The sequence below is a fragment of the Buteo buteo genome, chromosome 1, assembly GCF_964188355.1.
Source record: "Buteo buteo chromosome 1, bButBut1.hap1.1, whole genome shotgun sequence".
Classification (NCBI taxonomy): Eukaryota; Metazoa; Chordata; class Aves; order Accipitriformes; family Accipitridae; genus Buteo; species Buteo buteo.
Window position 1 is genome coordinate 14849714 of NC_134171.1, and position 27773 is coordinate 14877486.

The window sequence follows — 27773 nt, forward strand, 5'->3', positions numbered from 1 at the left end:
AACACAACATAGATACAAATTCCTCTGAGATCCAGCCTATTTGTACCCTGGTCCTTTGTTCAAAGCAATGCCTAATCTCTAATACTTAACAGACTGAGATACTTCTGATAGGAAGTAAAACTGAAATGCACTCAAACCAGAGATTTACAATAGCTGAAGGTCCTCATGCAACAAAGTAGGTTTTAAAAGATTTGGAAGAGAATTTTTCACTCAGCATACAAAACTTGCAGTTACATCTCTCTTCTGGAGAGCTGCCTTATAGATGTCATGATGGGTATGTGAAGTAAAGCTTTATTGTACTGTACATACAGGTAAGTCAATTAAAACTTTGCAACGGTGTGGCATACACCTGCTATTCAAACTGACTTACCAACTCTCTTCAACCAAGAAACAAGATTTGAAAGTCATGGCAAGACACAGGAATCAACGACAGGAGGAAAAAAACTTCATGAAAGACCACCCAAACCCATGCCATTGTAGATGTCAGTTTTACTTCTCAAAAGCCCTCAGGAGCAGAAAGAAACTGCATCGTTATGTAAATGGAAGTTAAACAAGGACAAATGACTCAGGGTCAGTATTTAGACTGGTTTAATAATCCTCCTCTGACCATTTGAAATAGCTGGGGAACTGACTGCTAGTAACATCTCAGAACTTAAGTGCAAGTGTTCTGCAAAGGCTAAGCCTTTATATTTTCAATAAAAATATCAGAAATGTAACTTGAAAGAAATAGCAAACATGGAAATTTTTCACTACTGGGAAAAACCATCCAAACCTAAGAATAAGGATGACATATAAAGTACTAAATAAATCTTGAAAAGACTAAATTACAAACAAAGATAAAAACATGGAATATGGGTAAACTATTTACCCAACTATGGGTAACATTGTCTTCATAATAGTTCATGATATGCATGAAACTTTGAGTTAAGGAGACTGAACGTGACAAAGCCCCTATGGCTTTTTAATGCAAAAGTTGCTATGGCTAACCATAGTACTTTGAAACCAACAGATTCATAAATAAACAAAAGGAAGACCTTTGAATCCTTATGACAAACTGATTAAAAGGATTGGCTTACGTAGGAATGCTGAGGAAAACTGGTATTGAGCACTTGCTGTTTAAAATAGGCAAAGAGAGAATAAAAATACATAATGACTGTAGTGTTACCTGTAAAGTTAGAGAGACGGTAAGTACTGCGAAGAAGACAACCATCAATCCAAAACCTCCAATGAGAAGCGGTCTGCGTCCAAGCCGTTCAATAACTAAGCCCTGGAAAACAAAAAGTGTGGCATTTGACTTTATCAGTAAAGCAGAAGCACTCAGACCATGTAGTATGTTCTCCTAGTAAATATGAACATCAAAAATAAAACCATGAGAGTTGATTTTATACTGTTTATCAGCTATGACATGTTCATAATTGTGTTCACAATTATGTTTACACAATTTAACCTCTTTGAAAAAACAAGTCAGGATAGCATCCTTATTTGAGGCCACTGGAAAAACTAGGAAACCATCAAAGCAGTACTTGCTAATAGTTTTATGCCTGGATTTCCTACTACAGAACAAATATGACCATACAGATAGGGAAAGTGTGCAACTGGTAAATTCAAGTTTAATACTGTTAGCATGGTCAATTTCAAAGTTACTACTATATTTAACTTCTTGTGCAACAATTTAATAATAAAACAAGCACTGTACATTAGCTGTATAAAAATCGGAATACTTATCTGCTAAAGAAGAACACAATGAAGAATTTCTTGGAAAGCTGTAACAGGAAACTGTCTTTGCTAGTCTGACTCATTAAAATAGGCTAATATATATTTTAGGTCATAATAGCTGATGTACTATTCTCGTTGATAACTACTGTAATTACTAATTATAGTTGGCTTTCTTATGAGGAAGATAAAACAATTTTACAAAGCCCGAAATGCACCACTTCAAATAAGTTAAAGTCAGAATCACACAACTGTTTGCCACATTGTTATTTACTGGAAACTGAAATCCCTCTTCCACACATCCTTTGAGCAAAAGATAAAATGAGCAACTAAAACGAGCAATTAAAATGAAATCTGGAGTAATACCCTTAATTCTGGGAGATTGTGCACACCATTCCACTGTGGGCGTCTAGAAGAAATGCATTAAAGGAAAGTACAAAGTCACCCAGGGAAGAAACACGTTGTGTGGCAAGTGCTTCTTCCACAGCGTCGGGTTCACCAGCAGATTTTAGGACAGGCTTCAAAACACACCAATGCCGCACCCTGCCAAGCAGGACTTCCACACCGGAGATGCGCACTGTGACGCTGCAGAACACAGAAAGCAGCTCTGGGGCGAGCTTTAGCATTCTTTATTTCTTTAAATGAGGCAATATACTCATTTTGACAGTTTCCACAGCTTCCATAATAGAATTCATTTTGGAGCCGTGTTTAAAATAGACCCGCACTGATGTTATTAACATTTCACATTGTGCTCACAGGGTCCAAATGTTCCAAAACTGCAACTGCTGCACTGTCAAAACCTCTACAAGATGCCAAGTATTTTCCACTATGATTAATGAATCCATCTTGCAAACACATGTGGCCACACATACACTTAACCAAGAGGCTTTTTTATGGCTCTGAGGGATGAAAAGTTGTCTGATGGGTCTGCAAGAAGAGAGATTTCTGCAATAGATGCTTCGCATGTAATTTGTTATGAATTACACATTCAGCAATAGATGCTTCACATGTAATTTGACATACCAAGGAATTTCCCTTTTTTTTTTTTTTTTTTCCAATTCTGGATTGGTGGTCATGATTAAACAATCTTGGTGTTATACCAGCTGGCGGTTTTGTATTAAAACAGGGTAAGGGATGAATGTTTCTCATAGAAGGAAAAAGGTTCATAGATGCCTCTCATACAGAGCAAAACATGGGAAAAAAGTGATAGATAGTTTTTGGTTGTAAAGCTCAAAGCAAAGCAAATCCCATCCCACTAAGGGAGGATAGTTTGGACTAAGTCCTCCAATAAGATGTGTGTATGCACTTGTGCCTACATACACTGAGAATAAGTAGTGTGGACGTACTTGGGCAAATCTAGGTGGGTTGGTGAGGCACTCCCAGTTTTAACTGAGACCAGCCAAGCACAGATACAGTTACAGCAGGATCTGTGGGTTCCACATCCTTTTTACAGAAGAGAATAGTAGTTCTATTATATTTAAATTCTTTTTCACTCAGGGACAATTTGGGAAGAACTAAAGCAAATCCATGTGCAGTCATTCTCTTCCCCGAGCTGATGCCAGGCTTCCCAAGCATTCATCAGTGCTATCTACTTAATACAGTAGCAATGAGGAATTTGAATGCTTCAGCTTCTGAGCACTCCCTGCAGTTTCTGCTCCAAAGAATTTACAGTTACAATTCTTGGTGACATTTCTTGTGATTTATGGAAAGGACCAACTTCCTTCACTTGAAAAAATAAGCAGGAATTTTGTCCTTACTCACAGGGACACTATGATGTACCAGAATTGCTGGAAATCCTACAATCATTGCCAAAGTTGATACAAAGTTAAGTACACTGACAACACTAATAAATCTAGGAAATACAGACTCGGAAGACTTCTCAATTAGGCGTGATTAACTTGCACAATTACAAGGCCTTCCATTTTAAAGCTAAGGACACCTCTAATTTGTTCAAATGCGTGACCAACCTCCTGTATCACCAGTTCCAACCCAACAAAACACATCTGCTTATGGCACAGATTCCAACGAGGCACAGCAGTCTGCTGAAACCGAGTACTACACAGAATCAAGCTCATGAAAAGCCAAGTGCAACAATGAAAACCATGCTCCCTACCTGGTTATAAATTACAAAGCTGAGGTCTCATGAAAGGCAGCATGCATGTTTGGAAAGACATGAGTCTGTGGCTTTGCGGGTCAGGAGGCAATGCAGAAGCATCCCAGGGACCATTGGCAGATCAAAGCTGTTCAACTGGGAGCCAATCCACAACAGAAAAGCCTCTCAGGTGGCACAATCTTTCATCAAGGCCAAAAAGGTTTTTTGAATCGTTTAAGCGCACAGACTCTTCAACGGCCAGAGCATCAAGTTGGTAAGGTCTACAGTGTTTCTAACTAAAATTTGATTTCTTTTTGAGGATTTCTTAAGAAAACCTATGACAATACATCAGTACCTCAAATTTCTCTGCTGAATTGTTTGTTTCCCCTTTTCTTGATGGAAAAAGAAAGCTCAGATAAACTCTGAAGTTTCAGCAAATACTTGAAAAGAAAGTTCTGACATGTCTTCTATAACATCACATTTCCCTGGTGAAAAAAAATCCTGGTTTTGAGGTTATAAACAGAGAACAACTTCATTTTTAGTTATAATTATACAAATCCCAAACCTGTTAACTTGCAAAACCCACTAAGATGCTTATGACTCATAAGAAGTGGAAGATGATTCACCAGTTTTCAAGTATTTACAGTTCTGAATGCTGCACTGTTATGTGCTGGTAACTGTTACCTATTGAAGACCTATAACAAGTCAAAATATACTACATGGTAGAGTAAATGAAATAACAGGAAATTCAGTACATGCTCAAGTACAGTCAAAAAAAAGAATCTTACAACTGTTTTCTGTGATAGCACACTGAGTTATATGCCAAATTGTGTAGGCTGATACTTGTTTATGTGTGATCATAAACATGCATTTGTAGAAGCCTATACCGAGTCATGGGAATTAACACAGCTGAAATTACTGAAAATGTGTAAAAAAATATTGCAATCAAAATTCTCTCAACAGAAACGTTTGGTGATAATAAGGCAACTGATATGCAAACTAAGTTAACAGTTCACACAACTTACTTTTGTCTGGCAGGAAACACTTGCGAATAAAGTTAAAAAAGCAAATGTCAATTTTTTCACTTGAGTCAGCTGCAGATACCGGGGCTGACATAATGAAAGCAGAGCGCATTAAAAAAGATCAGATAAGCTTCCCTAGATAAAATGAATGTGTAAGCGAGTTCTACAGTGCAAATGGGAGGTCACTGAATACTATTCCCTACTCATTTCTTTGCCCTAAATTATACTGAGAAAACCCCATTGTATTTTCTTGATGTCTTAGCTCTGTAAAGAAGTCTGATCTATGTGCTAACGTCAAAGGTAGCCATGCTTTTTTTCTCGTGTATTTTGGATATAGGTCTGAGTAAGCCTGTATGTCTAGATTCAGACTTGATGTGACAAGCTAACTCTGTGTTATTTCCATTTTAAATAGCAGGATTAAAATGGATAATCACATTTATATCACTGTCAGGTCTATTTATGACACAATGTGTAGTATCTTGCATCCAGGAAAAGGAGAGGAACAGAAGACTGAGCATTATAAATTGGTTTTTTGATTCCCATTTTTATGTATATCCATTTGTTTACTGGATGAATTATACAGTTGTAAAACAAAGAAATGGGTTATTTTATTTAAGTACATAAACTGAAATTTAGAGGCCTAGCACCAAGCTTGACCACATAAGCGCAAGCCTTAAATAAATCTGTGTCTACCGTGGCTGTCACATCAGTTTGCTTGTATCTGTGTTAATGCCATGACAGGATAAGATCCTACACACTTTCTGTAGGTACCAGGCTAGGGATTACTATCAGCAAAAGGTGGAATTGATTACTAAGTTTGTAAGCTCAGTCTGAACTATTTTGCAGTAAAGCATCCTTAGTCAGCTTCACTTGGCAGTGAAATTTTCCATTCACTGAAGAGGGTCCCCATACTCAATGCTTGCCGGACCAGCATGACCAAGACGTAGCCCATGCAGGGATTCGCTCCAGCCAGCCGCTTTCACCTCAGCAGTACCTGGGAACAGCCCAGGTACTTAGGGTGGCAGAGAAAACCCCATTACCTTATTCCTATTATGTCTCTTCAGTAACCTGTAGGTATTTTTGAAGCAAAGCTCCTTCTGTTGATGATTTATTTGTTAAAAGCATTAAGTTTCATCTTGTGTCAGGTTCACGTTATAAAAGCTAGACTAGATCTTGACCTTGATCTATGACAGATTACTGTGGGTGGTGCTTTATTTTCTAATGAAGGTATTTGAATCCCCTGATGCAGATCATCTCGAATAGATTGGGGAAAAAAATTACTCAAAATCATTTTTTTTTTTAAATACAAAACAGCAGGAATCTTTAAAACTTTCAGGTTCTGAATATATCCTGCAGAAGGATTTGTACTACACAACTGCAGTCTTTAACCCACTATACCGTGGGTCTTAGGAGTGGTGTTGTAAGGTAGACCTTCATAAGGAGACTTCTCCTGGAAGGCACTACATGGTTACTTCAACACATCTAATCTTTGTCTATCCAAAAGTGTAATAAAATGATTAAGGAGGAATAATGTCTTTGTCTAAAAGAAATCCCATTGACCACTTGTGTATTAAGGTAGCATGCGTTAACACAGTCACACTTTGCAATTCATCCTGCAATGAAAACGTGCCCAAATGCACTCCAGCTGTCAACAAATACCATGGTCTGGGAAGCTGCTTGGTCAGCTATCTCTTTTCTACTGCTGATTCTTTCTGCTTACATTTTTTCCAATACAGTGACTTTTGAGTTTCTCCCTTTAGAGAGTCTGGATGACATAGTTGATTATAAAAGGCTCTTTGTTACCTCTCCCCTATTATTAATGGATATTTTTATGATTAATTGACCCAGGACAAGCCAGCACAGAATCCCACTTGATATTTCTGTGTACAACAGTGAAGTGTTGATAGCTACTCTCTAAGAATAGTTTTGCAGTTAGCTGAGCATCCACACTGTTATCATTTCATCCAGCCCACACCTCCTGTATCTTATATTCTCTAAGCTCAACATGACGGACTTTTTCATACAATATGTATGAAAAACTGTGAAATTCACTGCTTTAGGATGCCGTGGGCTCTAAAAACATAAAGAAGTTTAAAAGTAACTAGGCAAATTCAAAGAAAAAATTTTACCCAGGCTATTATAGGCCAAGGTATTACTTTCTACTTCTGGTACTCCTTGAGCAACAGCTTCTCAGGGTGAAGGGAGCAAAAGGTGAAAAGGCCATGTTTGCCCCATTCTTTCACTCTCCTCTACTTACAGCCTATTGGGGATTATGGGTAGGTGAAGGTTGATTCTGACCTAATGCAAACAATGTCACATGGGACTGCATTAAAAGTCTCACTAAAAATCAGATTATAGCAAAACTTCCTAAGAAACCTCAAGATTAAAGTATTTGTCACCCCATTTTTTCCACTTGCTAAGACTGGCTGTCATTGGAACATATTTCTTCCTGTTCTGACCCCAGCGGAGCCACAGAGTTTCAATGGAGATATCTTGCATTACCCTTTGGACACCATGGAGGAAATGTGTTAGGGACGAGAACACCTACTGAAGTGTCTGGAGTACCCTTGTTTAGATGAGCCATGCCCTAAGCAGGGAATCCCTTCTTGTATGTTAAGATCTATTAACATTAAAAGAAACATGGAACGAGTCTAAGAGCCCTTTCTCATGACGTCCCAAAGCAGAATAACATCTTCTCAACTAAGAAAGCTGGCTTCCTTGACTTCTGTGTGGTACTGCAAAAGGTTTCCTATATTCTTTTATGGTCTACTACTGAATTGTATTTTAACTCATTCCAGGCTTCGCATGGCTTGTCTGTGTCACAGGCTTTGGAAGGCACATTAGTAACACCTTGATGCATCACCTTATGGGAAATGCTTAAGGCATAATCTTCTCAACATAGTCATAGTCTCTTCCTGTGAACATTATATAAAGACCAAATGTGGTGCCACAGATGGCAAAATTGGATGTGGGATGCTTAATTTGAATAACATTCTCTTTTATTCCATGCTGGTTTCATGGAGGGGGGAGGAATCTTTTGACACGTTTACTTCTGTCTCCCTTTCCATTCAGCCTGCTGCCGTGTCAAAGAAAGGCACTGGCAAATTGTTCTTTTTGTCCACTAAGAGTAAGACAACAACTAAATTAAATTAACCTCAATTACTAAAAATTACAAAAAAGCCACAGTAACCAAACTTACTAAAGAATAACTAAGTTTGTGGAGCCCCCTTACAGTAGAATTTATAGAACAGACTTCTAATAAACACATATCTGCTGGGGAATTATTTAGGTATATTTCATCCTGCTTCAAAGCCTGACATCCTGTCAGATAACTTACTGCTGTGACACGTCTATGAGTAGGAAATCTATTCAGTATTTCATTCCAGAGGATACCTAACTTCTTCAGAAGCAAACCAAAATTAATGGGTGCTCTCATTAAAAAGTAGCTTGTCTAGCCAGTCCTCTAAACTGAATCTGTGTTCAGTACAATGGCTGGAGAAGTCTACAATTAACTGAAAAACATACAGAAAGTTTATATCGTCTCCCCAGAGAGAAGCCAAGGCACTACGTACGCAATGCTACAACACAGGTGTTTCATGAAGTGAACTAGGAAGTGATGGTGTAAGCAGGAGCTGCAGCCAAATTACACAAATGAAAGGAAAATGATGATGCATGTGTTTCATTCTTCAATGTCTTGTTCATGTGGCTTTTGCTCAACAGGAACAGGGATGGAGCTGTAGGCAAACCATGTTACTAGCAGGCATATCAAGCAATCTGAGGCAATACAGAGCTATAAAAAGGATGGGATGTTATTTGCCTTTCCTCAAGGACCACATCAACATTATCACTATTATGCTGCTGCTCCCAGGAAACATGTTAAAAGGGAGACTTTCAAATTTTTCCACAGTTTGAATGTTATTTTATCTCCTAAATATTATTTTGCTTCTCTATGAAATATATCTATTTCAATCTTTTCCTTTAGCATTCATACGAGGCTCATCAATATCTAAGTATTCTTACTGAGGCTCAGAGTCTCATGACCACCTAACATATGCATAATGATCAGAGATGGTACGTGATTTCATTGTGGACCTCTCCAATAGCTACTTCATTTACAAGAACAAAAACCCTCCTTCTATTACTGATAGGAGTATCTACTGAAATCCTGGAATTTATTATTAATAAAATCTGGTTTCTGCTAGCCAGCACAATATATAAAAAAAAAAACCAAAACAGGAAAATTAAAGTTCTCCCCTTGCTTTCTCCTGCTGCTTCTCTTCTTCCCTCCGAGTAGTACATAAGACATATGCACCTGACTTAATATTTAATGCTGTCAAATAGATTAAAATAAAAATGAACCACAAAAAAACCCCAAACAAACCAGCAAAAAGAGCAGCTGAGAGGTTGGGAATGGGAGGAAATCACCCATCCTTAGTTCTAGGCATGAAAAAAATTCAGAGGAAGTTACTTGCAGAAACGAGAAGCTGCAAAACCTTCAATTGAAAAACCAAATTCATGTTGTTGTTCCTTTAAACAGCAGCAGTGATATATTTATGCAGATTACTGAAATAAAATTGAGGCTACAAAGCAGCGTTTCTCTTGAACTGAAAAAGCAAATTTGAAGGGAGCGGAGATATCAATACCTCAGCATTTCCAGAGGCACAGCAAGTAGCTTAAACGGAGAAAGTATTAAAGACGCTCCTCTCAGGCATAAAAGTTACCACACATACCAGGAACCAAAGCAGACACATCCACCTCATTATGTATGAACAGTGTGCTCTGAATAAGCCCCACAAACTGACAGCACAGAAGGAACTGAAAAGATGACAGACCCTATTTATAGAATGGCTTTAATACCATGGAATCATCTCCACGTGATTTTCATCTGTCTCCACAAAAAAGAGGTGTATTCTTCACTTAAATAACTGGCAGAATTATCATTATTTTTACGTGTATCTTAAACATAGAACCATTTCTGCAGTATCACAAAGAAGAAATTGTAAGAGGTAAGGATTTCCATACGTCACTATTTTCACCTATTAAAAAGAATGTCCCTTTAATTAAAAAAAAGATGGTTTACCCAAAAATAGATCTGTGGAAATTCACAAAGATCAGAAGAAGATCTTTGTGACCTTTGAGAGTCCTTATGTCCTAGACTATAAGAAAATATACTTGATAGCTGGATTTAGTTTAACATGTTATAGGTCATAAGCAGTTGCTTTGCCACTGGAAAGGATTTTTTTGCCAAAACCATTCTTCTGACTTTTAAAAATGCTTGTCTGGTGTGTCCAGTATTGTGCAAATACAGTTGGTATAGAATATATGAGGATAAGGAAAAATTCTAACAAAGAAAAGAATATTTGCTTGTTTGCAACTTGCCATTCCACAGACCTCTCCCATTGTTTCTTATGTATTGCAGTGCAAACAGAAATGTATTTCCTTTAGCAATTAATCATGTATTCACCTGTATTTTCAGGTTTAGTTTGCTCATTTAGTGGTGGTTTTTTTTTCCTAGTCAACTTTTCCATCTTGAAATAGGAAAGAAAAAAATGTACATGGATAATTTTTTCAGCTAACATCTTCCTCTATGTTCAGTGCGTAGCGAAGGTACACAACCTACTCAGGAGCTCGTGTGTTAGGAAAGGATGCCTGCTTGCCCCCAGTGAATGAGATAGCAGAATTTAACACAACATGGGACAACCTTGTTCTAGCGTGCTGGCTTACTCTTTCACCAAGCTGGGTTGCAGACATTTACTCCTATATTTTTAAATGGCTGAAGAATTTTCCTCACTGTTTGTAAGCTGCTATAGAAAACGTGCCATTAAAACGTGCCCAGTAAGACATATGGCTGTCTCTGCTATCCATACTGAACACACCTAGATGTACTATGCCAGAGCCTTCTCCACCAACACTGCTTGCTTGCCAGCAGGCACGTGAGAAGACTTTCAGATGTGAATAAACTGCCACCAGGTAAAGTCATTCTACCAGGTGAAATCATTTATGAGTTAGCACTTAACATACTTCAGGCCCTGCTGTTCCTGCCTTCTTCCTCATACAAAGCACCTCAGAATATATCAACTTTTTATGCACCTAAAACTAGAGAGCATCTTCTTAAAAAAAAGATCCCCAGCCACAAAATTGGGCTTTGGATTAAACCTAGAAACAATATTTTCAATTGCTTTATCCACCCTTAATCCTCAATACACTATTCTGTTTATATTCTACCCTGTAGAAGGAAATAAAGTCAGTAATTTAAATACCAAACAAGTTAATGGATTTTTATAACCATACTTACAGAAAAAACAGCAGCCACAGTCTCAACAGCACCAGTACTTAGAGTAACATAGGGGATTGTTTCATGATTGATCCCAGCTTCACTGAAGATGTTGTTTGTGTAGTACCAGATCTGTATCAGGGAGAAGAAAATGAGTTATTAATCATTATGGCTTGAACTACAATATATTGGTATTCAGTTCAAGCATCTGATCTGCCAGAGACCAGACTTCTGAAAACACTGAGCACTCCCAAATGACCGAGGGCTGGGGAGGACAGCAAATGAAGGGAAGGTGCAAATTTCAAGCAGATTAGTCACAACACTGCTGTACTTCTGCTTGTGGACCCAGGCAGAATTACAAGCAGCTTTAACTCGATTTAGCTTAATTCACTTTAGGAGTAAATCAAAGAAACTCACTTTAAGCTTGAACAAGAGGATACAAATAGGTTTCGTGTGGCTGAGCCACACTGCTTAAAAAGCAGGTTTGGGTGGCTTTATGGAATACTTCAATGGCACGTAACAACAGAGAACAGAACAGGAAAGAGATGCTGAGGCACTGCAGAAACTGCTCCTTTTTGGACAGAAGGTGTGAAATTTATCTCACTTTAACCTCACTGCAGTGTGGACATCTGCAGTACAAGCCATCACCCTAATCTCTATCATCAACAGAAAGAAAAGATACTTTTAGAGTCAGAGTTGCTTGGTGAAAAGTAAAAAGCCTCTTTTACGATGAAATGAATCATAGGCTAGAAGGAGCTGTCACTAACGGACAGAGACACAGGGAGCGTAGGGTTACTAGCTTAGAGGAAGTCATTCATGTTCGGTCAGTAAAACCACATCCAGTGGTGACAATACCCAGACAGAGAATATATAGTGGTAATACTCTAAAATAACAAGTTTGGTAACTATCAGAGCCCCACTCATATCACAAATAAAGTCTGAAAACCATATAATATTTATGTTATCCTCAAGGTGACAGCAAGAACTAGCCAAAGATTTCAGGTGCCAAAAGCATGCAACAAGAAGAGACTGCCTCGGAGAAAGAAAAGATAATTGATTTACTAGAGAAATGAAAAACAATTGAAATAACCAATTATCAGAAGAAAATAAGTTCTAAACTACAGCTGATTACCTGTGACAACAAAACTGAAGCCAGAGATAATGATGGCCCTAAGCATAAAAGTAGCAGTGATATTTTTTCACATATGCTGTCCATGTGACAAGCCCTAACAGGGCAAGCACTGCTAAAGAAAAGGCTTGACTGATGAATAGAAGTGTTTTGATCACATGAGGAAAACCCTGCTGCCTACCAGCATATTATGCACATGCTACATCTGTTCATCAAGCTACTAACTCAGGAGCTTTGTAAAAAAACCCCCAGTAATTCTAAATTCCCAACTAGTCCTTCAGCAAAGCTGCTTGTTCCAGACCAAAGAAGAAAATCCAATTCATCTTACATAAACCAAAAGTAAAATAAAATACCAGGGACTAAAAAGTCACCTATATCACCTTACAGATAAAGAGAAGCTGACTGAAGACTTTTATGCCTACCGCTGGCTCATCGGCTCTCAGCAGAATAGATGCAGTGACAATAAGTGATAGTAGCAAACTTCTCTATATGAAGTAATCTGCCTTCATGGAGCGTGCACTGTTGTTAATTGTGCATTTCACTGGCCTGCTGATAGAGAGCACAGACTGAAGCAAACCCAAGAATCAGCTTTCAATTCCTTCTGAAATGTTTAAGCCCAATGATAAATTTTTTTGGGACCCAGTACTCTTACAACCTATTCACCTCCCATACACCTATACAGTATATAAGGAAAACAAGGTAGCACAAAACCGTGATAAAAGTAATTTTTTTCTTCATACTACAAGTTACAATGAAAGTTAGAAAACGTAATTCAGGCATTTCATTCTTGGTACCAGTTTTGCATAGCAGATAGAACTTCTAAAAATGATGGTGATATTGCAGGTATGCAGACCTTGAAAGAGAAAAGGCCAAAGAGTCACTTAAGCAGACAACTCCTGAATGCAATTTGCCAAAATGTAACAACTAGAACATAAGATGTTTCTCAAGTGGTTTTACAGAAGAGTGTGACTGACCACTGATGGTAAGAGTGGTAATAACACAGGTAGATTAAAAAACTGGCAGAGCAAAGACAGCTTGAGGTTCACTGACTTATTAGTCTCTGTAGCAGCACAAAAATAAATTAGGGTAAAAATTAACATGATGTACACATTTCAAAACAATAAAAGTGAATGTTTTTCAGCCTGTGTATCATTAAACAGGGAAGTACATTGCTCTAGGATATTACTGAGACAAACTTAGTAAGCTAAATGATGACTACTCAAGTTATTTTTCTAACATGGTTTTTGTTAGCTCATGATTTCATTAGCTCACAAAATTAACTAATGATTGGGCTAAAAGTCTTGGAATGAAAGAGCTGTGGAAAATGGGGCAGAAGGTCCAAATCAACACAGGGACATCTGACTTCCTACGTCCATGGTGGGTTGCTGTTTCTTCACAGGCTGAAGTAAAACTTTGCCATTTTGGTCAGTTAAACAGCTGCCATGAGGAACAGCTGTATCTCTGCAGTCTGATTTCTGTGAGTCTGGAGGTAACATTTTAGCATTCTTGCCTGTAGACTAGTTAGCTGCATGAAAGTTGCTTTCTTTGCTTATCATAAGCTTTTACTCCTATAAGCTCTTAGCTTAAAGTGGCATGCAGTATATGTTATCAGTGGTGTTCCCAAGCTTTCTCACACCATTGACCCCTCTAGCATTGACTCAATTTTCCAGTCCTTTTATTTCTCATCCAGCTCCCTACATACGTTTCTTCTTAAGACATTCAACTCTTCAACAGGGAAAAAAAGCAACAAGAAGTGATGGGTAACAACACAGACATACACTGTGTTGCACACTCAACCCTTCCTACACTGCCCGATGCCAGGTCTTCTCCATACCAAGTATGAAGAGCGCACTATGGTAGATCTTTTGCATACTGAAAACATGCATTGCTGCATGGACCCCCGTCCCCACCATGACTTCTTGCCATTTGAAATACACCCCCCTGCCTTCAGGACAAAGCCCAGAGAAGCCTGGGGATCCTACTTTGGGAATGACTCTCTTAAAGCAATATGCAGTACAGTATATTTCTTGATGTGAAAAAGAATAAAGTTCACCAATGAGAACTTCACTGTAGTTTTGTGTCTTCTTTAGAACTGAGATACAATGGTGGAAGATAAATAAATCTATTATGGATGATATGTATCATGGATAAATTCTATCAGATGACAAGGGACTAATACAGATTCACTTATTTACATCAATTTAGGTCAGACTGTCTGGGATTTCATTATAATTGAATACGTTGATATGATCAGGGCTTCACCATGATTTCTGTTCAATGTGGAAACCAACAAATGTACTGTTTTTAAGCACAACAAATTTTTATTGTAAGAGCCTTAAAAGGAAGCAAGTGTTCTCAGATACCAGCAGGATGATTACAGAAGTCTGCCAGTTGGTAATTTCCCCAGAGATTGACCTGAGACTCTCGCCTGAAAGAAGTCCAACTTTCCCATATGCCCTGCCCAGATGGTAGTTGTGGAAAAGACCAGACTGACTAACAGGGCACTAGAGACAAAGCAAATGGTGGGAGCTATGAGTTAGAAGGAAGCGTTCGCAGCCAGTTAAACCTTGCTGATGCTGGCTCACACCCAGCAGGTTAATTCAGATGCAGTCAGGCAAGCCAAGACCTGGGTTCAGCAGCATCTGTCACACCTGTACCTGTCCTCTAATCTCTGAGCTTCAGGTGACTTGAGCAAGATCAGCCAGGAAAGCCACGCAAAAGAGACAAGGAAGTGAAACCTGGTCTCTTAATCAAGTGGTCCAGCTATTTCTCTTGACCTCTCTTATAACTGCTTGTTTTTACTATTAACTATTTAAATAATCGATTTCAGAACGCAAATTCTGTGTGAATAATTTTTTTCTCATTTTTAGTGGCATTGCATGGGAGGAGAAGCAAAGCGATAATAATAAAAAAAGGTAAGGCTTGAAACAGCCAACTCGACACACAGGTTTCCTGACAAAGAGTTTTTCTGAGGCATATTTTTAGAAAGTGGCCACCCAATGGCACTTTTAAAACAACTCTGGCACCCATTTCGGACTGGCCATGTCTCACTACCCCCCCCACACCCCCACTCAAGCTATCAAAGTGTGGCTTTGTTCTGCCACAGAATACTGAACAATTTCTGTCATTTATTAAATACCCGCAAAGCCACAAAACTCTTCCATTTCCCCTGAAAATTTAGCTGTGGCATTCTCTTTTTTTTTTTAGGCAATGTGCTTCATTATTTGAACAGTCTGTTTCTTACTACAAGTGTCATTTTTTTTCACTTATGCGTTGATAAATCTTAGAAAGATTGGACGACAAGATAATTCCATTTCTTTTCTTAAAAAAGTATCCACAATGAGGAACAAAATAGCCTGTCATTAGCATTGAAATCCTACAATTAGGATTTCACCTGTACAAACGTTTTTATAGTTCACCCCACAGTATGAAAAAAATCCTCTATTTCCCTCCTAGTATTTTGTTAAAAGCTTTTAGACACCAGAGTTCTAATTGCATTAATCTTTCAAACAGTCTTGGACAAATTACTTTGTATTAGGAGTGTTAAAGCTACAGAGATACCCGAGATAAGCCTGAACTAGTTGTCTTAGATACCAGAAGCATTTACACTTATTATCACTGATTATACCTGGGGGGAAAAAAACCAAACTACCTGAAGTATGCTGTAATGCACAAAGCCAGAGTAAGAGCTCCTTTCAGCAGCGGTAATATTGTCTTTCAAATATATATAAGTAATTAACACCTTTGAACTATGACGAAAACCCCTTTTGCTTCGAGATGCTTCATGAGAGCATTCATGTTGTGCATTGTAAAGCATCTAAGCCAGATGTCACAAGCTGCAGCAAGGAAAGTGCTGGCGGGATAAAAACCCCCACTTTTCACAGTGTAAGTGGTGAAAACACCTGGCATAGGTTGCCCAGGGAGGTTGTGGACTCTTTACCCTTGGACATATTTAAAACTCAACTGCACAAAGCCCTCTGTTGCCTGAGCCAACCCTGAAGTCAGACCTGCTCTGGGCAGGCGCTTGGACCAGATGACCTCCAAAGATCCTTTCCAACCTAAATTGTCCTGTGACCCTCCCCTAGCTGATGCAATAGGCTTGGACAGATGGAAAAGAAGACTTTGATATCCATTAGCCTCAGACACATTAATGGTCAACAGGACTTCTGGCTATTGACTGTTTTGTGTCTTTTTTTTCTCTTTTGCTTCACTTTTCCAAGAAAGGCATATTGAAGCACAGCTTATTCTTCGAATTGTATGAAACAACAACAAAAATCAAGCATCCCATGCAACCTCTTAAAATTACTTACAGGAACTTTTGCTGAATTCTGTAAGTACAGAACTGAATTAATCCAAGCAGAAATGTCTACTGAAAAGACCAATTTTACCTAACATGAACAAACATGGGGCATATTAGACCAGATCTTAACCAACCAGAAACAGAGAATCTGAGTATAAGAAGCAGAAGCTGCACACTCTTTCTTTGCTGATCTGTGCTATCTTTTCATGTACTCCTTCAAAGTTAACACAACATGGCTACCGTCTGTTTTTTTTTTGTTGTTGAAAAAAAATCCAAACAAATGATACAGATCTCCATGGACCTTCCCACATGCTGGCATAACAAAATCACTACTACTAAGGAGCAGCCAAAAATGAAAGTCATAGAGGTTGCTGAATCCTTGTACAATCCCTGCACAAACCTTGTATTAAAAAGAAAGAAAGGAGCACCCCAGGAGATGCCATGGCCTGAAGAAGGACACTTACAGCATTTAGCCCACAGAGCTGGTAGCAGCCCATGGTGACAACCACGGTAATGACTTGCCATCGTACAGCATGGGTTCTCAGGAGCTGAAGTATCGACACTAACTTGGTGTTTCTTTGGACTCGAGACTCTGCCAAAACTTCTTCTACTTCATGAGACACGTCATCTTTCCCAAGGAAGGTCTGAAATGCTACGAAGAGAGGACATGTACTTTAGGCCAGACACTTAGCTCTATGTGCATTTACAACAGACTTGTTTCATAGAAAGGGAAACGTGTGACACAAACAGGAGACATACATGGGCTACAACTTAATTTTTCTGCCAACAATATCATTCTGCTCTGGGTATGATCTGGCTTATCCCTGCAGCTGGTCTCAGAAACTGCAACAAGAATATAATCTGGCACCCTACCGGATCTCTCCTTATATTATTTCGTATCTAATACAGCCTAAGGTCCAGTGCGGAGTGAAAACCCTGTGTAATCTGAAAAAAGGGTTTAAAAGCAAAAGCAGTTCTGAACAGTATTTGAGTTGCCTATTTTTGCAGCCTAACAATATAGCAGACTTTGTTGCTGGAGATAGATTGGATAGAGAGGTAATAAGATGTAAAAACATACGTAAGTCTGGTAAACCAAGAAAAGGCAGACATCTGAAAGGAATAGCTATTACTCTTCATATTACCTCTTATTTTTACTAGCATACAGACAAGAATTCACTTTGTCAAGATGATTAATATTAGAAAGAATTACCCAGAGCAGTTCAATATTTTATATTTGTCAACGCTGGAGACACAGGAGTGAATTTACCTGCCAAATGTAAGCAAACAAACTCATCTCCCCAGAAAAACATACCATTCAGTATTATATTATTGCACATCGATGACTTACTGAGATATCCTTCCACTGTGAATAATAAAAGCTTTCTTTTATTCTTTCTCACACCTCCTCCAAGAGGTACTACAAACAGATACCTCCTAACAGGGGTGGTGTATCTCCACCAACCTTGTTTTACAGATAGTGTATATGCCGATGATACTTTTGTCACGATCTTATGAACATACCCCAGGGGTTGGCTTTTTAAGAGATGTTTAAAATGCTCATCATCTTGGAATGACTGCAGAGAAACAATTACTTTACACATACCCCTGCAACAAAGCTTTGTGACCCAGCAGGATGCTAACTCTAAAAACAATCGTTTACACAGCAGGTCACTTAAAATTGTTATTTTTTTATTAAGTGAATAAGTTGATTTAGTTCTCCTAAGAGCCAAATCAATTCTTGCCTTATCCACAGTTTTGCACAGTACTGCCTATAAATATATGACCTTCACATTTTTCAGGAAGTCTATGTTCTTTTGGGTCATAGAAAGGACTTGGATGGTCAAGAAAGCCAGAGACACTGATTAGTCATGGTTAAAATGCCCAGACCACATGTAAGTTTTGGAAGTTACAAAATTTTAACTTTACGCAGTAGCTGAAAAGGCCAAGTAGAGGCATTTCAATGTTGTGAGGGACAGGCCACACAAATGAACTGGTGGCCTCCCCCTCTCTGTCCCTTTGGCGAATGGGCAACTGCACACTCTGCCTGGCTCCCAGTCTGGCGGCACAGGGAACTAACTCGAGCTCTGGGCCAAGATTTTCAGAGGCAGTTAGCACTTCTATTGTGTTTTAATGGGCCCTATGTGACTCTGCTTAACAAGAAGGATGTTGGGTTTTTTTAAGGGTTGAACACTGACCACCTCTGGGCGTTGAGTCAATTCATAACATTCATTTATTCTGATATCCAGTGTCTCTCTTGGCAAAGGAGAGGTCAGAAATTTTTTAATCCCTCAGAAACAGCATATGATTTATCTTTTCACACAGGCCTTAGAATCAGAAATGAGTTAAATTTGGACCTCAGAACCCAGAATTTAAGCTGCTGAGTTTTGTCCTTGTGTCACTATCTGTTTTTTATTATTAAATGACATGCTAAACGCTCGTTAAAATGAGTGTGATGTATTTAGACACCGATAAGAAATGTAAAATTAGAACAATGTGTGCCTATGGTATGCTAAAGTCACTGTCTCACGCTTAAATTACACTTTCCTCAGTATTATTAGAGCGCTGATAAAAAAAAACTCAGATAAAGATGAGAACAACCAGACATATGTCACCATACACTTCTTTCAAAAGATTCTCTCAGATTTTTAAGCATCTGCTTTATCTGTGTAAATTAGGTCAGTGCACAATTCTCTTTATTCTTCCTGTCCTTAGAATCCTTGGCATTACTGTAGGGCACACAAGTCAAAAATATAGGTGCAGTCAAGTAAAAGGAAAGCAATCTGTCTTTTCTGCACAAGGGAGCTTGCTGTATTTCTAGAGGGACGAGGAAGTAAAAAACTGCAATTACCAAAATTAGCAAGTACAAGCCACGAAAAATATAGACACCTGCTTTCTTTTTCTTCCCTCCCTGGTATTAGGACCAGAGAGGTAAATGCCACTAGGAAACATTGACGGATACTTAAAATTACCAAGTCAAGAAATGCTAAGAAAATGCTATGCTACATATGCATAGTTTTGAGTAGACAACACTCCCTCTTCTTGGAAAAACACATTTTCCTGCTACTCAACACATCTTCAATTTTCTTCCATTAAGAGTTTTTCTGTACAGTAAGAATCATAATTTTATACATAATTAATGTGGAAATAAATTCTGCATTAGCAGGGAGATGGGAAAACTCAAAGGTCTTTCAATGTGTGATGTTCAATTCTGTTCATTTTACATTTTAAACCCCTGCATTATTGCACTGAGAAGCACAGCGGTCGTTCATCTCCCTGCTGCAATGACTCATTTCCCTCTGTGACTGGCTGCTTCTCTCTGTAAGGAAGTCTTATTTTCATGTCATGCTTAAAACCATCTACGGAGTTACAGTTCTAGCAACTTTTAGACCTTTCCCAGATTTCTTTTTAACTCCCTTAGATCAGAAGCTCCTAGATGCTCAGCTTTCAAATGTCAGGACACTGCCTTTATAAAAAGCAAAAGTGGATGGTTTGAGTCAAACGGAAAGCAGCTAGGAAACCCTTCCATTTACACCACCAGTTTTTATTCATCTCAGCTAAGTGAAGGTGAAACATCTGAAAGTGGTTCAAAGGTCTGAACAAATCAGTCGGCACTGTCTTTGAAACAAATCAGGCCTTTAAATTAACTGAAGATGGACACTCAAGTTCTCAACTACATGGGGAATTATTAATTCTTTTTCCACTGTAGTACTTCTAGGACTGTGCAAAGAAAGCAGTTGTTGCCGTAAATACTGAATTAGCATGTAAACTTTGAGAAGACATTTTAAAGGATCAAAATGCTACTCTGTGGTTTACAGAATACAGCCAGCCCCAGGCAAGAGGAGGCAGAAGAGACAAGTGGTCACAGGTAGTAGTTTGGGCTTATGCCTTTAAAAGCTTTTAAAAAAAAAAAAAAAAAAAAAAAAAAGCTGCATGGGTATTATTGTCATCTGTTTCCCACAGACACGTTCACTTTCACTTCACTGATGATTAAGTATATTAAACCAAGTGTCTTTAACACAAAGCTTTGTCTAAGCTCTGCTTAAACAGCATCTTCTTTGGCCACTGTGGGAGACAGAATACTGGGCTGGATGGACCCAGTCAGACATCTCCTATTAATGCTGGCTGCTGTTCTGAGTGGTGGTAGACATATGGGATGCCTTGCTGATTGCCTCAGCACTTGCAAGAAGTTCACCCAACTTCAATGCTTTTGAACTGGATATGTAGTAATTTCCCTGTAGTAACTTCATGTCAACACAAAAATATTTGGCAAAGTGAAAATACAGTTATTTTCATATACCCCTAATTTTATTAGAGTACTGAACAGCCAGAAGAATAATTTAGATGTGCCTTGCTAGAAGAGTTTTAAACAGCTATTTAAATCTAGCAAAATACTAATTAACTACTAGAATGTAGCATAGCAAAGTTTAAGAATAAATCTCAAATTTGCTATTCCAATTCAGTAAATATAACTGCAAGCAAAAGTCTTTAGGCTTTTCCCATGTGTCACATCCTTCTCCTAAGTAAAGGAACACACAGATCTTCTGTGAGTTATCATCCAGTTTGGGATTACATCTTAACCTATTCTTATGTCTGTTTCACAGACCATCCACACAAAATAGGCCTATTCAGGTTCACTTGAAACTAGCCAAGATGTACAGGTAAAACAAAATATCCACATGCCACCCTAAAATAACAAAAGAATTGGTAAACCCATTTGTATCAAAGGTCCAGTGAACCAAGTATCCTTTGTAAAAGACAGGAGGTTTAAGAAAAGTTTAAAAACGAAACAGGCACACCACGATCACTCCAGCTTTTGGCAGTCAGCAACCACCTGAGATGGAGCCTCTACCATAAGCCAGCAACTGTAGTAGTCATGGCTGTCTCTTCCTTTCCAATAAGCATAGCTTACAATGCTGTGAGACATACAAAACCCACAGATAAACAAAAATAAATCATTTGTCCTTGTTGTCAGTCATAACAACTTCATTTAAATCACTGGATTTGCAGCAATTTGTTCCTGCCACAACTTTGGTTTTAATCTTTCTCCTGTCCACATGGGTCCCATGAGGAGCTTTGTAAAAAATTAGCTACCTGCTTTTTTAAACAAGGAATGGCCTTGCTCTTTTATCACATCAAAAAGTATCAACTCTAATCCATCTTTCTAAGAATTTAAATCTACACTTTTTGTTATACCTGTTGCAATGCTTCTTTCATAAGCATGGGAGTTTTAAAGTATCACTGAATGTACTAGATGAATAGATTTTGTACGTCACCAACAGATGTTACTGTAACGTTTTATCTAAGTTATTTGACCCTTAAGACACAACAATATTCTTGTTCTCTGGCAAGCTGGGATGACAGCTGAATTCCCTTATTGATTTACGTGACCTGCTACTGTAGCTGCATCGAAAATGCAGGTTTCCTCTTTGTAACAGTATTCTTCAAAAGAGACACTTCAACTCTCCAACTTGAAGTGTTTATAACCAATGTTGTTAGTCATAAAAATGTTCTGTTTTATCACACTACTACTACTACTGGTTTCATTTATATTGCATCATTGCCACAGTCACAGATGAGAGGTCCACTTGGCTTGCAACTAATCCTGTCTTACTGTCCTAGAGCTTAGACGGTAAACTGCCTGATGTAATTATAGCAGCAGGTTTTTCTTTTTCCTCCCATTTCTATTCCTGTTACTCTTTGCTCCCACTGCTCTCTAGCAACTGAATAATGGTCTCCTTCCAAAGTCCTTCTCCTCAACCATTTAAATGCCCATTTCTCCTCCGCTGTCTGGTGAGCTTTAAGCACAATCACACCAGTTAAATGCTAGGCATTTTTCTCCCTTCTGTTCTACCAAGAGAGGAGAATGTTAGTTATGGGACCTTGGAGGGGAGCTGGGATGGTTCTACCCTCTACCCACTAACAGACTTTTAGCTTCTTGAGCAAAGCAGGCTTACAGATTGTGCTGCTGGTCCAGTCAACCAATCTCCCCCCGCAACACATCAATCAGTTTTCCCACATACAGCAGCGAGATAGCTCAGCTCCTGTTGGTCTCAGGGAGCTGGATACAGGATGGTGACCTCCAGAAAGACAAGCAGAGTTCGGCTGCTAGCACTGCTTTCGGCAGCAGACGACTGCAAGTCAGCCACGGCATCTGTACGGCTGATCAGCCAGACATTGGCTCAGCCACCCACAGCGTGCACCGTCTGCGCTGCTAGGAAGGGGAAAGCAAGGAATCGCGTAGGTCCCTGTTAGTGGAGCTCAGGAGACACCACTCGTCTGGGGCCTCACTACTCCTGTGCCCATGGAGTAGCTTCTCTCATGGTGGCGTGGTTTAAGCTCGCACATGATGGCTGCCTTCTCTAACCTTATCCCTTCTCCTTTTTCATCACTTACAGAACACATTTTGGTCCTTCTCCCTTTCAGTCTCTTATTTGCCATTTAAAAACATCATGCTCTTTTGCACCTCTGCCAAAAAGAGAAGTAGGCCACTTGGTTTTTGGTAGTTATAGTCTGATTATCTCCTGAGGACAGAAGAAAAGGAGAGGATGAAAGGAGGAGTAGAACTTTAGGGAAACCCAATGACCTACATTATCCCACTGGATTTTTATTGCTCTAAAACAATTAGGAAGATTAATGTTGCCATCTCCATTTTAGGAGCTCTGACATACACGTACATTTTAGAGTATTTTATAAAGACTAATGTAGTCATCTGCCTTAAATACAGCAGACCTTTTACAAATAACAGTTTTATATTTCCCCAACAAGATATAATCCACAGTGAAATGCATATCTGCATGAATAGCCTTGATCTGTTAGGGGAAAGAAAAAGGATTTAGTCAGAAGAAAGACTTGCACATTTCTGATATTAATATGCAGATTTAACCTAAGAGCCAAATAATTCAAAAGCTTTACTGCAGTCATCATTAAAATGGAGAATACCGCATAGTCATTATATGGCTTACAAGCAGTAGATTTTTTTAATAACCCACAAACTCTTCTGGCCTCCCAAATACTCAGGCTTTTCCTCCCCCATTTCTGCAGATAATGCTAACATCCAGATGATTTTTCCTAATTTTTGATTCACTGTTATTCACCCTCCTATTTTGTGCATTCTCCTCCCCACCTGCTTTCATTATTCCACTGCATTACTCCAGATACCTGAAACTTGGCTCACGTCTAATCTGGATTTCTCCACATGCCCTGGGGTGGGGAGGAAGGCTCCAAGCCCCTCATGCTAGTCTAACATCACAGCTGTCTTCTGCCTGGTCATGCCATGAATCAACCAAACTCCTTCCCCACCCATCACATGCTGAACAGAGATCCAAAGGCACTCTTGCTTGCAAATCTACATCAGGAGAGGGGCAATTACAAAGAATGTGCAACGTTAAGAAAATTGCTTGTGCTCCTAACATGCTTCATAATAAGGCATGTAGATACTTTATAACACAGAAGTATAAGATGATGTGATCTATGCTGCCTTACAGGTGGATTTTATGAACTCCAAAATGATGTCTAAGAATCATCCTTAGCTATTTTGCACCTGATATCCTACAGGCTACCTTGCCTGTGCAACAAGGTGGCCAATTCTGGAAGCATGGCTGCTTGAGTGGCAAGGAATGGGAGGGAAATTCAGGGGGATGTATACACTTCACTGTCCTACGGTCCTTTGCAAACCTCTGTCTAGAATCATCAGTCCCTAGCTGTTTTGAACGCTGTGTAAATTACACTGAAAATGAGTTTCACTTTGTACTACAACATATCTCAATATTAATTTTTTTTAAAAAATTGATTTTCCAAAAGCTTCTATTGATAAGCAGTTACTTTGAAGAGTTTTTTTATATTCAGCCTCCTCTTTTTTTCTCATAGTATCTAAATTTATAGTCTTTAAGGTGGCTCATAAAAGCCACATTCTTGTAATCAGGAAGCCAATTGCTAAAGCTCATTTCCCTTCAACTACCAAATAAGGTGTGGGTAACTTTGCTCTCCCGATGTCTTCTACTCCAAAATCCACCTCCAATGCTTCTAGACTAGCTTTCAAATCATTTTCAGAACACGTACGCTGAAAACATCCCAGACTGCAGTTGGCCCATTACCAGTAACAGTAAGTGGTGTGAATTTCAAGGCAGGTGGTGTTACCTCACTGCCAATTTTTTACAATTTTTAAACTCTACGTATGAGAGGCCCAGCTTCACTGTCAGTGCTGAGGTTTCCAGGTACTGTGGCAGGATTTCCAATAGATCCCTGTAAAAAGTGTGACATTACACAACAGCACTGCAGATGCAGACTTTTTGCCAGCCATAGCTCTGGAAATATATCTACAATTTTATCAGGTAGAAATGAGCCAGTTTAAACTTGGCACCCAAAGATGTTTCCTCCCAGCCCAGCTGTGGTGCTGCAGACGTTATTACCCAACAGCCAGCCCCAAGCTGCTCACCCCTGCATCCCTGCTGGGTGCTCTGACCACGGCTGGCAGGCAAGCCCTTTCCTTCACAGTCCCTGGAAAAGCTGTTCTCTGCCTCACCAAATCTCTGCTGACTCTGTAAAGCTAAAGAACTCTAGCCGAAGCCTTGTTGCTTTTGCACTTTTTTTTTTTTTAAACACTGAACTGTATCTCTAACTATCTGAGGCTCCAGCCTTTACAGAATTCTTCATTCAACACCAAACTGAGACAACATGGGAGTCTCTTCATTAGCGTGCCATTTCTATTTCAGAGTGCTCATCGGAACAAAGGCCAGTTTTTCATTTCATAGTAGAAGAAACAGGATAGAGTGAGTTGCATTAATTTCACGCTAAAAGATTATTAAATTTCAGTTTCAGGGGCTGATTCACACTTTGCAACTAATGTTGCAAGCAACTAGTTAGGGACTGAAAATGTTAAGTCTTATATTCAAATGAAGTTTTTAGGAATAATTTTTAAAGCACAGTTATGTTCTGCAAACATTTTGGTATTATAATCAGACTCATTTCTCCTTCGTACACTCCTGTTTTTAATGTGTCCCTATAATAAGCAAAAACAAATTTTCAACATTCTCTCAGCCATAACATGATGATATACTGGAACTTACAACCAACCATAGTAATTTTACTCGGGCAGAGCATACAGCAGCTGTGATCACACAAGCAAATTCTTTTATACACAGAACCTAAAGTAAGAACAAAATATGCTGGTCTATGTCTGTGAAACTGAAGCAAGCTATACGGAAGCACTGGAAATTTTCAGTTAAATAGGTGTATGAGGTTTTTATTAGATCTACAAAGGTTACTGAGTTACAGAAGCACAGGGTCAAACACAGTGACTACTGAAAAAAACCCCAGGAACAGAATCAGTGTTTTTGTTAGCCAAACTTTGAAGACTGTAGATGAGGGAGAGTCATGAAGACTGAAACCACCTCTCGTTCCCAAATGAACTCTGCATATAGTGGCTGATGCACAACAGCAGGACAATTTGGTTAGGTTTGTATCACCATGCATAATGCTATATAGGTTACTTTGTTAGAGAACTTAACTTATAATAAAAAATCAAAGCAACAGTTATATTTACACACACACAAACAAAAAAGGTGACAGAAAAATAATTGCCAAGAGAATCTCTCCTATTGGAATATTCTGCTGTTACTGTGATATCAGAATTACTTTTTGGCCTGCATCCCTACAATAAACACCCTTTGTTGCAAGAAAGTAACACATCATACCTTTTTCTGCCTTGCTCGTGTTATGTTTTTCAAGTAGGAGGTAACGAGGACTTTCAGGAAGAAAAGGCAGAATCACAACTTGTATCAGTGAAGGAACAATGATTGCTCCAAATAAGTAAGGCCACCGAGGTTCCTGCAAACAGATGCAAACATAAGTCAGCAATACTCTCCCATAGTGATACTAGGAAGAAAAATAGCTTTGATGGGAAACGCTGTAACTTTTCATCATTCAACATATCGCTTAAGTGAGCAGAGTTATGTCTTCTGCCTGAGCTTAGTAAGCAGTTTGAACACCTCCCCCTCAAATCACCTTACTCCAGGGCCAAGGAAGACAGAATTCAAGCCATCAACTGACTGAGAATGAAGAGACACAAGGAAGCTGGAAAACAGCAACACATAACATGTTTTCCCTTTCCTTCAGCATCAACAACTATACATGTAAAAGTATGATGTATACTCAAATGTATGTTCTACACGTCACCCCCACTCACAGTAGTATATCACTCATTAGCTTTAAGAACCAGTACAACACTATTTTCATATAGTTACATACACCTGCATGTTGTCTCTTAGTCTAATCTAATTGATCTAAAAAAAGCCCAACCCATATATATATGTTTGGCTCGGTCCTCTAATTGTCATAGTATGAGTAAAATCCTGATAACACTTCAGCTAAGCTGCAGTTTAGCACAGTTTTGTGGCTCTCGGTGTAACGTAGACACTGACTATTCAGCATTTCACAGCTGCTGGGAACGAACCAAGTTGGGCTGAGGTCTCATCACAAGCCTCTTCTACTTGGCAAAACACAACGTTTGCCTTACATGTACAACTAACACATAGTTGGGCAGTTTTCATTTCCATTCAGAAAAGAAGAGATATAGAGTTCAATGCAATTAAAGACAGCTATATAATTTAACAAGAAAAAAGATACCTGGCTAATTGATGTGAAGTTGTCTTTATGAATGTTTTCTCTTGCAGCCAATGATTCCACCTCTTAAGCTGGCTTCCATGATAATTTAAGAAATGGGTTTCACCTATCCTCCTGCCCAAAATCACGGGACCTTAAAGAATTCCTTTTGGTTTATGGTAGTGTAACTAAGAATAACACATGATACTGTTTTCCACTCTGAATTAGCTAACCTAGCTCAGATCTTCAAATGAAACTCCGACAGCCCTGTTCCCAAGGCCATGAAATAGAAATTACTTTTTCTATTGCCTTGCAAGTGATCTGCTGGAAGTGTCCAGCAACGCGACAGCCATCTGCAGCATCCCCCCCCAACACAAAGCACCAATGACCCCTCTCTGGCAAGTCCCCCATACAGAAGTCAGGCAGTTTTAACCTGCCAGAGTCCCACTCCGGTGTAGGTGAAGAGCACAAGGTGCTGCACTATCCAACACTATTTATATGAATCTACTCAGCTGCTAGCAGATTTCAGATACAACCTGACTTTGATAATTTTCTTTGAAATCAACTGGAAAAAAGTTGGTAACATCCTCACATGCATTCATTATTTAAAACCAGCTATAGAGGGTGACCTGAGCAAACCTCTT

The 27773-nt window shown here is 39.0% G+C and overlaps 1 protein-coding gene across 1 annotated transcript in view; it reads right to left on the bottom strand.

The window, feature by feature from the left end:
• Nucleotides 1-27773, bottom strand: part of SLC2A9 (solute carrier family 2 member 9) — a 107769-nt gene that overhangs the window by 43802 nt on the left and 36194 nt on the right. The window contains exons 6-9 of the mRNA XM_075023115.1: nucleotides 26223-26355; nucleotides 16995-17182; nucleotides 11123-11233; nucleotides 1166-1267 (exon numbers count right to left, since the gene is read on the bottom strand). Of these exons, the coding sequence (XP_074879216.1) occupies nucleotides 1166-1267; nucleotides 11123-11233; nucleotides 16995-17182; nucleotides 26223-26355 (534 nt within the window). The remainder of the gene's footprint in view (nucleotides 1-1165; nucleotides 1268-11122; nucleotides 11234-16994; nucleotides 17183-26222; nucleotides 26356-27773) is intronic.